The sequence below is a fragment of the Sapajus apella genome, unplaced genomic scaffold (genome assembly GCF_009761245.1).
Source record: "Sapajus apella isolate SASKATOON/1434 unplaced genomic scaffold, GSC_monkey_1.0 scaffold76, whole genome shotgun sequence".
Lineage (NCBI taxonomy): Eukaryota > Metazoa > Chordata > Mammalia > Primates > Cebidae > Sapajus > Sapajus apella.
Window position 1 is genome coordinate 1,577,710 of NW_022437016.1, and position 13,166 is coordinate 1,590,875.

General features: G+C 39.9%; 1 protein-coding gene across 1 annotated transcript in view; it reads left to right on the forward strand.

Moving 5' to 3' along the window:
• Nucleotides 1-13,166, forward strand: part of PAPPA (pappalysin 1) — a 255,070-nt gene that overhangs the window by 115,398 nt on the left and 126,506 nt on the right. Inside the window, exons 8-9 of the mRNA XM_032251598.1 lie at nt 6,943-7,071; nt 12,873-12,964. Coding sequence (XP_032107489.1) covers nt 6,943-7,071; nt 12,873-12,964 — 221 coding nt within the window. The remainder of the gene's footprint in view (nt 1-6,942; nt 7,072-12,872; nt 12,965-13,166) is intronic.

Here is a 13,166-nt window from a genome sequence, read left to right on the forward strand (position 1 = left end):
TCCAAATTTGCTTGACTCTGAGCCTGTCCTCTGCAGTAATTATCTGGATTTTAAAGTCACACTTCTTGGGCAAAAAGCTAGGAAGAGTCATTCATTAGAAGTGTGATTAGCACCAAAGGTCCAAAGAACAGCAGTAGGAGATGTTCCAGTAATTTCTCGGCTCTGAAAACCTCTCACCAAAGATTCAGAGCTATTTCTGGGCACCCCCAGCCTCTGGGTGTTAAATCGTTTTGTAAAGAGAAGTGGCCAAGGAGGAGATGGCTTGTAGCTGGGATCCTCTCCCGGTTACTGTGGGAAGGACAGTGTTCCTCCAGCACCATTTCAGTCAGGATCCACTGTCCTTTGGCCCAAATCCACACAGCACGTGGAGAACACCCTGGGAAGAGTGGCTTTGAGAAAACTGAAGATTTCAAGGGCTTGCAAAGACTTGGAAAACATCTCCAAGCTTGACAACATAGATCACAGGAGATCTGTTGTCTGCTTAGAGAAGGAGGAAGATGGTTTTCTAACACGCTAAGCCTGGGAACCTTCACTAGTAGTGAGTCTTCCTTTGATGTTTTCTTCTCTCCCGTCTGGACAGCAGTTAGCATTGTTAAAGGCTTTGGTTCTAATCGACTGTAATTCCAGCTGAATCTGAGCAACGTCAGAGTCATCATTAGAGATAATTTTTTAGATACTGTCTTCCAGGGCTCTCTGATTAGGAAAGATGTAAAACATCTCAGCTCCTTGTTCTTCTCCGTTGCTCCCTAGGATCGTGATGCTGTACAAATAGCTCCCTCACTCAGTCCTAACGAGCTCACACTTCCACAGGCCCCAGTTTGTTAGATCGTCTCTGGGTCTTTAAGTCATTTGCTAGAAACTCCTGTGTTGGGCTTTTGAGATGTTGTTAAATATTCTCTCATACAGCCCTATCTACATGCCTGTGTACATCAAAGCCAAGCCTCCCACTAAATCACCAAAATAAATATCAATATAACATAAAACATTCAGACAAATGTTAGCTAAGATTATTGAATGTTTATTATATATTAAGCATTGTTTTAAGTTTCTTACATTTTTTATGTTTTTTCTTGAGACAGGATCTCATTCTGTCACCCAGGCTGGAGTGCAGTGGTGCAATCATGGCTCACTGTAGTGTCAGCCTCCCAGGCTCAGGTGATCCTCCCACCTCAGCCTCCTGGGTAGCTGGGACCACAGGCACACACCTTCATGTCCAGCTAATTTTTGTATTTTCTGTAGAGTCAGGGTTTTTCCATGTTGCCCAGGCTGGTCTTGAATTCCACCTGCCGCAGCCTCCCAAAGTGTCACATTTCTTACCCTGTATTAGCTAATTTAATAATAAAAAAAAAAATTGTACATACAGAGTATGAGACATAGTGCCTAGCATATAATAGGTAGGTAACAAATAGAAACTATGATTACTCTTTTTATCCCAGAAGATGGGGTTTTAAAGAAGTGTAACACAGGTTTTTTTGTTTGTCGTTTTTTGTTTGTTGTTTTGTTTTGTTTTGAGACAGAATCTTGCTCTGCCACCCAGGCTGGAGCATAGTGGTGCAATCTCAGCTCACTGCAACCTCTGCCTCCTGGGTTCAAGCAATTCTCCTGCCTCAGCCTCCAGAGTAACTGGGACTACAGGTGCCTGCCACCATTCCTGGCTAATTTTTGCATTTTTAATAGAGACGGGGTTTCACCATATTGGCCAGGCTGGTCTGGAACTCTTGACCTGTGATCTACCCATCTCGGCCTCCCAAAGTGCTGGGATTATAGGAGTAAGCCACCACGCCTGGCCTAGAAGCATAACGCAGTTCAGTTATAGAGACTATTTGAAGGGGTAGACCATAATAAATGAATGCTATTATATAGAAACAATAGGATCAATAATGAATATTTAAGGAGCTCAAAAAGGATTTTCTGGAAGAAGCAAAATGTGATGTTTCCGTAGGGTAAATGAGGCTTTCTCTCCCCTTCGTCCTATATAACTTTTGTATTTCTTATTTGACCCTCACAGTGGCATGGGACAAGAATCATACATCATAATTAAAAGACAGAGAAACAGAGCCCCCCAAAATCACATGACTTGTCTGTAGATTTCAGATAGGTTTTAATTGACCTATCATATTAACTGCATACCAATATACTTTATGCATTTTAAATGCATATTTAAGCTTAAATCATAAGATGCTTAGCCTCCATATGTATATATTAATATTTTAGATAATGATTTCATAATCCAATTAAATTTTAGTGTAAGTTGTTCTCCAAATTCGATACACATTTACCATCAATATGAATTTCTGAGGCAGAATACTGAGATTATATTAACCAGAAATGCCAACATTTTTGTTTCTAATTATCAGAAATACAACTCTATTGTGTATGCCATTGGTGATATGTGTTAAATAATGGTGACTAAATGTAGAAAAAGGTATTTTATTTTATTTTTTTTTAAAAAGCATGAGGTCCAGGCATACCTGTAATCCCAGCACTTTGGGATGCGAAGAGGGGAGGATCACTTGAGCTCAGGTGTTCTACATCAGCCTGGGCAACTTAGTGAGACCCATGTCTACAAAATATATTTTAAAAATTAGCCACTGTGGTGGTGCACACCTATAGTCCCAGCTGCTCGGGAGGCTGAGGTGGGAGGATTAGTTGAGCCTGGGAGTTTGAGGCTGCAGTGAGCTATGACTTCTGCCTGGGTGACAGAGCAAGACTGTCTTTGCATATATATATATATATATATATACACACACACACATGCATGTGTGTGTGTGTGTGTGTGTGTATGCAAAGATTCCACAAAACAATGCTTCAAAATAGGCAAACAATTCCATCACATTTAAATATATTAGCTACAAACGTGAAATAATCAGAGGGAGCCTTGATGATTTACTACTAATGATGGTTGAAGCTTAAAAGGAAAAACCTTCAAGTGGCATTCAAAATTCTATGAAAGAAATCAGAAGTTGCCAAAATAATCACATCTCAGATGAACTGCTAAAATTTTAGTTCCAAAGAAAGAGTCAATTGGAAGTTTCAGCTCGGTAGCAAGCTCCTGTCACTGCACTAAATGAAAAGATTTCGAGCTGGAGAGTGACTCTAAATTTAAGAATATTCTGATGATGTTGGCAAGACTGGAAACGAGATATGCTTGAGGCAGGATGTTAAGCCAGGGACTGCTTCAGCCATCAAGACTGAAAATATAGGCTAGAGGAGAGATGAAGAAAGGATGACGTGGAAACTTCTGGGTGGGGAGAATTGAGAGGGCATAGGGTCTGTCTGAATGTAGAAGGCACAGGAGGGGAAGGAGTTCAAGTGATAGCACAAGACTTTCCAGATGGCTTTAGGAGCAGCTGAAAGGAGCAACTTGACAAAAATGTCCTACTTTTAGACCAACAATGAAATAGGTTCTAACCTCCAGCAAAGCCTTCAGAAGCCACTAGCTTATCCTTCTGAAAGAAATCTGGCCGGGCGCGGTGGCTCAAACCTGTAATCCCAGCACTTTGGGAGGCCGAGGCGGGTGGATCACGAGGTCAAGAGATCGAGACCATCCTGGTCAACATGGTGAAACCCTGTCTCTACTAAAAATACAAAAAATTAGCTGGGCATGGTGGTGCGTGCCTGTAGTCCCAGCTACTCAGGAGGCTGAGGCAGGAGAATTGCCTGAACCCAGGAGGCGGAGGTTGCGGTGAGCCGAGATCGCGCCATTGCACTCCAGCCTGGGTAACAAGAGCGAAACTCCGTCTCAAAAAAAAAAAAAAAAATCTATTCTACCTAGGTTCTTGAGAAAAGAGCCCTCATTTAACATTAACTCTGACTTTAAGTTGGGTAAAATATAGTTTTATCATAGGAATTTTTCTGTGGAAAAACATAATCTTTTTAGTAACTGTTGTACCTATCCCACTGTCCCCATCTTTTTTTTTTTTTTTCTTTGAGACGGAGTTTCACTCATGTTACCCAGGCTGGAGTGCAATGGCGCGATCTCGGCTCACCGCAACCTCCGCCTCCTGGGTTCAGGCAATTCTCCTGCCTCAGCCTGCTAAGTAGCTGGGATTACCATGCCCAGCTGGTTTTTTGTAGTTTTCGTAGAGATGGGTTTTCACCATGTTGACCAGGATGGTCTCGATCTCTTGACCTCGTGATCCACCCGCCTCGGCCTCCCAAAGTGCTGGGATTACAGGCTTGAGCCACCGCGCCTGGCCTGTCCCCATCTTTTAACTTAGGGGAGTGACTTGGGCTTCTGTTTTTCTATCTGAAAACTTGGGATAACAACACCTGCCTCAAAGAGCTGCTTAGGCTTCTGGAAACAATGAAATATGAACCACACACACACACCTAGAAGGAAGGTTATTAAGGTTTCTGTACTGATCAAATGTGATGTTAGTGGATAAGAAGGAGGTCAGTGGGTGGAAGTTACAGGGAAGCAGATTTTGCTCCAGGGTAAAGAGAAGCCTTCTGGGATCCAGAATTTTCAGAAGCTGGAATGGGTCACCAGGAAAGAGAGCAAGCTGCCAGGCACTGGGGGTGTCCCAGCCAAGTGAAGTAGTAGAGAAGATATTTTTCATCAAGCCATGCACACATCTTCATCTTCATGGTTTTGCCTAACCAAGGTTATATTAGTTATTTGTCACTCTTGCTCTTCTAGTAAGGGGACCATAGCATAAATTCAGTGGACAGGAATGTTGATAATTAACCATTAAAATTGTGATGGATTAACATTTATTAAATGTTTATCATAGGCTGGGCGCATATGTGCTTTATAGGTGTTCTCACACTTAATCTGCAGACAAACGCTGTGATGCCAGGTATATGACTGATTTGAAATAGGCTCAGAAAGGTAAAACACTGGCCCATGGCTTTCTGGCTAATAATTGATGCAGCCGGGACAGAAACACATGTTTCCTTTTCTCTATGTTGATGTTTATTGAGGAAAAGGAGGAGGAAGAGACGTGGAGAGAAGACAAAGTGGAGCGAGGAGGAAAACATTCACAAATATTAGCCAGCCACCTTACATACTATCAGCCACAAATCATTTGTGACACATGCCACAAGTGAAAAACGCAACATAGAGAAGTGCCTTTTCATACTGATGTTTTTCCACAGAACTACCCCCATCTACTTAGTCAATGACCGTACAGCCCCAATGAACTGGGATATAGTCTGAAGAAAATTTTTTATTTTATATCATAATGTGGCCATTTAAAAAATATAAAACATGCCTCCATATTTTAGAACATAATGAACACATAATAGAATGTGTGTCATATTTATCATGTGCCTTTGTGTATCTCCTGGGATTATTACTTTTTTCTCTACCCCACTTCAGTTTTAGAATTATAAACCCTATAATTCTATCAACAAATTAGGATTCGAGGTTTACAAAACAACGATTATTCATGCATAAAAATCGCTCAGGATCTTTGTATGTCCACCTGTTTCATCATTGTTGGCAGAGCACTAAATCTCCAGGGATTTTTAGTCTGCCCACAATATTAGTAGTTCCAGCGCTGCAAAAACAAACTCCCTTTGGGGTAATACATCCGACATTCTCAGGAAAGTTGTGTTCTTTCCCAGAGTCCTTCAATGCTCACAAACTCCAACTCATTATTGCATTGAGAGTCTGAAGACATTCTCTGTCCGTCACCCCTGCACCTGTTATCTTGTTGGCCTTATCCAAACAGCCCAAGCCCTAACAGCAGCTGAAATAACAGATGGGCAGGAGAACTTAAGATTTTTTGACATCATCCTTTTGTTTATGAAATCCCCCCCAACTCTGGAATCTGATAGGAATTCTCTTCATTATCATTTTGTGTTTTTTCCCATGGTACATTTTTATTATTCAAAAAATAAATAAATAATTGATGCAGAGGTAGATGAAAGACGGGAATAACATCTTCATTTGAAAATGGTCAAAAAGGAAATAGGGAGGAAGATGTAGTCATGTGGAATTGACATGAACATATATTTGCCTTGGAGGTTAATTGGCAGTAGCCGTATTCACGTGGTGGTTTGTTTGTGAGGAAGTCAAAGCAGATACTGGGAGGTCTTTAGGTCAGAGGAGAGATAATCTAAGCAAGTTGGAAATCTGGCAGGAACCAGTCCTTGGAGTTGCGATTCCAGGACATGGCTTGACTTAGAAAGGGGTGAGGTTATTAAAACAGACCTAAAATAGGGTTAAGATAGGCAGAATATAGGATATCGCTTAATAGCATATGATTGTAAGCATGTTGCTTAATCTTTGTGTGCCTTACATTCACCATCTGTAAAATCAACATGAAAATACTAGCAGCCATAGAGGGTGGTTTTGATTTTCGAATAAGAAATTTATGAAAAGTGTTTAGCCTAAGACTCTGTATTCTATTTATTCTATTAATGGATGCTGCTATTATTATTACTGTCAAGAGTAAAAGAAATAGGGAGAAGCAAGTGGCAGGGAGGCAGAGAGTCACTGCACATGCAGCATCGGAAAAGGGTTTGCTCACGTGTCATGGAGTTTCTCCTCTGGTCTTCAAATGAGGAAACATAATCAGATAATGCCCTGAGAATCTGATGTGGTGCTTTCCCACCTCTGTGCTTTTGTTTGTATTTGTTTCTCTTGGATGGTTCCTCCCAAACATCTTCATTTTTAGTCATTTGCCATCTGATACTTTTCTAACAGGATTGCTATATAGGTTAAATTAAAGAAAAAAAAAAAAAAACCTGCTAACATACCCAGTTATCAGTCAACTGAGGCTAGTTATTACCATATATTTTAGTGTAGTCCATTATAGTTAGTTGACTGATGTAAGCATAGTAGACAATAAAAAGTATTAGATAACTAAATGTGCATTTGATTTCAAAAATGAGCAAGACTGATAGAATGCACTCCAGGGGATCAATTTTCCATCTTTTCCTTGTCTGCCCAGTGTTGTAATTGTATAACTATGTCTTCTTTGTATTTTCTAGGGATCTAAATCTTGGCGATGTGTACCAGTATTGGGTCATAACTATTTCAGGAACCGAAGAGAGTCAGCCATCACCTGCTGTCACATACATCCATGGAAGTGGGTACTGTGGCGATGGCATTATACAGAAGTAAGTAGATCTAATTAAAGAAAGAAGAGGAGGAGGCATGCGGATTAGGATTAGGTCAAGAGATGGTCAGGGTGCTGAATAGAAGAGCTTATCACATTACTCTTCAATGTATGGGCTGTGATTTACTAGTGGTCCCCAGCAGTCTCTGGATTGGTCTCCAAACGATTTGTTGAACTCAGAAGAAAAGCAATGACTATTGTTTTGAACATATACATTTTGCAACTACGTAATATGATTTAGACAGAACTACCCTTATGTGCCTACTACCATTTACTCTTGTACTTAATTGCTTTATGTGTGCTACAAGGGTTCCATTGATTTTTTCCGTCACAGCACACCTTCCGTTAACAGAACACAGTTCATCTAGGTTAAAACACTTTTACATTCTTTGCTGGTTACCATTCACATTTGTGAAAACTGCATATTTATTTGTCATTTCTATTATGTCATATTATATAACAATTTACAAAATGGTCAAAGGCTCATAAAAATAGCAAAGTATTTGAACTCACTATAATGTTTAAACCATAAATAATAAACAGTACTCTGGAGTGAATATTGAATGTGAATATGAATACACTGAGGCAAATGAATCAGTAAGTGTGGATTTTATCAGATTTTCAGTCCATTCATCCTCTTGTTCTCAGGACAAGATGCTATTCAACTGGTAAATAGGGGTGAGGAACCACCAAGAGTTTTACATTGTTTAAAACTCAATAAGTAAGCTTTTAAGCTCTTTTCCTCTAGAATAAGGAAAAAGGGTTTCTAGCACAAAATTGAGAGTTTTGCGTCTAGAGGTGGGGAAAAGGCCAATAATCATTGAAAATTAAGTCTCTTATTGCTAAAATTAGGTTCCTCATCGCTAAAGTATGTATTTGCAGGTCACACTATTGCTAAGAGACTTTTTAAGCTATTGACAGATTTAATGATAAACATTACGTGTGGAGAAGGCAAAACAAGCTATTGGCAAAATTCCTTCATTAACTAGCACTGCTGGGTGTCACATAATATCTGTGCAATATTGAATTGCAATTACTATTTCTATAAGGGGAGGGGTGGTATGAAAAAAGAATTTGCTTCACAGTCGGATGAAACCACTGATGTGCAGAACATGAATCAGCTCATAGGAGTAGTACATATATGAAAGAGACACACTAGATGACTATTTCTTTCTGCTCATCACTAACACCAAGCTAGAGGGGAAGAACAATTTAATTTGTTTATGATGGTTGTGTGGTATATAATGTAAACTAGAAACCTCTGCTTTGGGATGAAGGGACCAGCTAGGAATACAGCAAGGATGATGCAGTAATGCAATGGAAAAGAGCTGGCACATGAATACTCATCCACATAGACATCAGTTATTTGCCAGCAGTATTCTTTCTGAACATGACTTAACATTAAAGGAAATAGAAATATTGCAAACATGATCAAGTGACTGGTGAATTATATCTTTAAAACTTGCTGTGTAAAAAGATAGTAGTATGTACAAGATTCTATTCCTCTTTACTCCCCACTTCACAACTAATGTTTGCCAACTGTTAATGAAAAGGTACTAACTCAAGTTTTTAAAATAAGAAATGGCATTAGAAAAATATTGGCACTGATAAGGGAAGTAATTATTTGCATAATCTCAAGTGGCTTTCTGAAGCAGGAACATGTATTTACATCATATATATATGTCAGGAGCATATATTTATTTCTTAAATGTCCTACACCTAAAATTTCATAATCAAATTGTCAAAATATTTAAGATTGAAAAGAGTAGTGTAAGAGTTTTTAAGTGTTGAATTATAATGCAAATCAGCTGATTGCCAATAATTTGACTTCTCAAGCATACCAGCCTTGGTCCCTAAGCCTCCAGAAATGTCCTCCTAATCCCCACCTTTTCTTACCCCTGAAAATGAACATCCCTGACTATGTGGAATGGTGTGTACTGCCACAGCAGTGTTGGAGTTAATTCCCAGAGGCAAGGGGGACTCTCCTCCATCTTTTTTGCAACATCTCATATCTTCCTTTTGCTGTTGCCTCCCCCACACACACTTGGTTTTGTTCCATCCTACATTTGATATTTCTATTTTGTGTTGAACTTGCTGCCTTTTTTCATATTGAAAAGATGACATTGCCCCAAGAGCCAAAAATAAATGGGGAAAAAAAAGCTTGTCACTTGCTTGAGCTATTTAACATACAATGCTGTGTGTTTTTAAGATTCATATTCACATGTAACAACAGAACAAGAAGATAGTTTCCAATGCACCAAAATTGGGGAAAGGGACACTTCTCACTGTTCTCTCCTACATTAATGCATCAACTTCCAGCTTTTGATACAGCTGCTGTCTGATGAAATATTGAACAACTAAGCAGAGGGCTCTCCATGGAGAAAGTACCGCATCATTTGTGGGTCCAAGATTGAACTTCATATCAAGAATATCCAGAAAATGTTTGCAGTTGTTCCTGATAACTCATAATTGTGATTTGGGAATTTCTAATATAGCCCAGTTTTTTTTTTTAAGTCACCAGATTTGGAGCCTCATCCACAGCTCAGTCTGTCCCTGCTGGAAACAGACATAGATGCATTGGTTAAACACTGCAAATGACAGCATTCTTGCTGATCTAAAACTATTAGTATCATAATTATTATTATTAATTTTAAATAGTATAATTTAATACAGTTTTTTAAGTACTTTTACCTTAGTAAAAGTATCTTACATAAGTATCTTACATAAACATCAAACACATGTTGAGTTACCTGTTGATATAAAATATTGGTTGATGTACTTTGTTGAAAACTAAATTTTGCTTACAGATGTTTCCCTAAGTGTGGGGGAGGAAAACTTTGGGGAAAAGAAGAAATATCATCTTAGCTAATAGAATTTTTCATGGAATGATGCAAGTTAATTTGCTCTATGTGTAAAAGAATTTACAAAGACTCAGCACTCAGTGAGGCCCCTAATAGATGAGTGCTGTCTTAAATGATCCATAGCAACAGCTTCTCTCATTTCATGGATAGGGTAAGGTTGAAGACAATGGATGAATGTTTTGATAATGATAATAATATTTATACATACTTTTGGAGCCTCTACTGTACATGAAGCACTGTGCTACATTGTCTCCTTGAGTTCTCCTAACAGCCATGTGAGGTCGGTCTTATTATAAAACTTTACAGATAAACAATGAATGCACAAAGAGATTACAGGTATTGATCGACTTACAACCTATGCAACTTACGACCATTCGACTTTACGACCACAATCGCTAGCCATGACTGCTCCGCATCTGGCAGCGCAAACGTTGCCCAGCTGGGCGTACGACAGTGCGGACCAGCTTCCAGCAGCACTGCCATCTCCGTGTGCATATAGCCTAGTCAACTTACGACCAAATCGTGTTACGACTGGTCTGTCGGAACCAATCGTGGTCGTAAGTCGAGCACTAGCTGTATAGAGGTTTTCTCATGCGTCCACATCCGATAAGATGTAGAACGTACATGTGAACAGAGGGCTTCATCTGGATTCCCCACTGCATTGCTGTGCGATTTGACAGCCTGGCAAAACTAACAAGTAAAGGAGTGACTGCATGCTGTCTGTTATATCCTAGGCACTGTGCCAGAAACTGGGTGCTAGGATGATGAAGACTCTGTCACTTCCTTTGGCAAATTATAGCATCTTAGAAGGGGCTCTCAAGTAACAGGCAAAGGCAGTCACTTTGACAAGTGCTATGATAGATGGAGCAAGTTGTCTATGGGCACAGAGAAGACCTGCTCCAGCCCTGGAGGTCAAATAAGGTTTCTCAGAACCTCTTTATCTAACGATAGATCTGTCATGCCTAGGAGATATTTGTTGTGACCCAAATGTTTTGTTTAAACCAGTAGAACACTGTTTGGGTGGCAATGGAAGGGAAGTTGAAAGTAAGCTTTGTGGCTTAGGGAACCAGCCCACGTTTTTTTTTTTTTTTTAAGTCTTTTCCAAAACAACTCATGAATTAGCTTACAAGCACAAGGTCATCAGCAATTTCCAGCAAGCAAGATCCACTGCCAGAAAATGCTGAGGCCAGCTAGAAATACTAACTTCTTTTTTGCTAATAGGTGTTCAGACAAGAGAGGACTTGGGTGGCTCTTTGGAGATCAATGCTATGCCCTAGGCATCTTAAGGATTGATGGCAAGGCGTTATCCTGCTACTCTGACACCTCTTAAAAGCAACAAACAGGCCGGGCATGGTGGCTCAAGCCTGTAATCCCAGCACTTTGGGAGGCCGAGGCGGGCGGATCACGAGGTCAAGAGATCAAGACCATCCTGGCCAGCATGGTGAAACCCCGTCTCTACTAAAAATACAAAAATTAGCTGGGTGTGGTGGTGCACGCCTGTAGTCCCAGCTACTCGGGAGTCTGAGGCAGGACAGTTGCTTGAACCCGGGAGGCGGAGGTTGCAGTGAGCCAAGATTGTGCCATTGCACTCCAGCCTGGCGCCTGGTGATAGAGTGAGACTCTGTCTCAAAAAAAAAAAAAAAAAAAAAGCAACAAATATTGCCCACTGTTAATTGCTTGGGTGAAAGGAAAAGTCTAAGGCCTCTTTGATGCTGTGACAGGTCCCAGCCGATCTCTGGGGACGGAGGGACAGCTGTCACACACTGCAGAGACCTCCCAAGGCCAAGTGGGAATGGGGACTGTGATTCCTTGAGCATCTTCTACGTGTCACCCACAGTGCTGGCCACTTTAAGTTACTCAAAGGAGTAGGATTAATTATCTCCATTTCAGCAAATGAGAAAATTGAGGTTCAGCATCCACAGAAGCACTGTTCAATGGACTTTTCTGCAACGATGGGAATGTGCTCTTACAGAAGCCGCTGTCTACATGTGGTTCCTGAATACTTGAAATGTGGCCACTATGACTGAGGATTCGAATTTTAGTTATAATTCATTTCAATTAACTTAAATGTAAATCATCACAGAAAGATCAGATCGAGAGGTCAAGATTATACAGTTAGTGTGAGGCATGGGGTTCTAAACCCAAGTGTTTTGTTTTAAAAAGGATGAGAGTTTTCCAGAAAGCAATAACCCATCCAGACTTTCAGGTTTTGCTCCTCCTTCTCCTCACCTAAGCCCAATTCAAAGATCATTGCTCATTTTCTGCCCATCCCAGCCTTTGCAAAATCATCCTCAGGTGATGGAAATGATTCCAACAAAAACAAACGGGGCATTAGTATTCTTAACAGAGTTGTCCTACAGCCCGTGGAGTTCTTGACGCCACGAAATGACACACCCAATGAAGAAAGGAAAATTTTTCAATGGAAGGATTACTAAACTGGAGTGCATGAATGAAAAAAAGAAAAAAACAAACTTTACCTTTAAGTATATTGGAAGAATAAGAAGGATATCAAGGCAGGGAGTGATAAAGGAACAGCATCTCCAAGTTATCATTCAAATATGCTCATTTAAGATCAGAAACAAGAAAATGACAGTGAGATTTCCTAGACACTGCAGGAGCAACACCATTTATTTGTTCATTAGTTCTTCCATCTCTTACTCCCATCTGACTTGTTACATGACTGGAGATCTCAGAAAATGAGTTGGAATCAGGAATTCTACTTTGTCATCAGAAACACAAAGCAAGGTAAATAGCAAAGTATTTTATAAATCTACATCTTTTAGAAATCTCATTTTGAAGATGAAGAAACAGAGACTCAGACAGAGAAAGGGATTTGCACAAGGTCTTACTGAAGGTTCATGGGCCAGGGAGGGACTTTTCCATATCCAGCCATGGTTTTGAGACTAAATTGGCAAATTTCTCTTCCATATCTGTTCTGCAGAGGCCAAGGTGAAGAATGCGACGACATGAATAAGATCAATGGTGATGGCTGCTCCCTTTTCTGCCGACAAGAAGTTTCCTTCAATTGTATTGGTAAGTCTTTTTCATTTCTTGTGACCTTGCTGAAGAAGTGAACGGTGCAGAATAGTTGGTAATATAATTATATTGAAATATTATAAATATCAACAATGGTTATGACTAAATGATGATTCACGTCTTTGTATTACATCTATTTATTGAGTGCCTTTTACGTACCAGGCACTATTTTCTTTATTTTTATTTTTATTTTACTTTA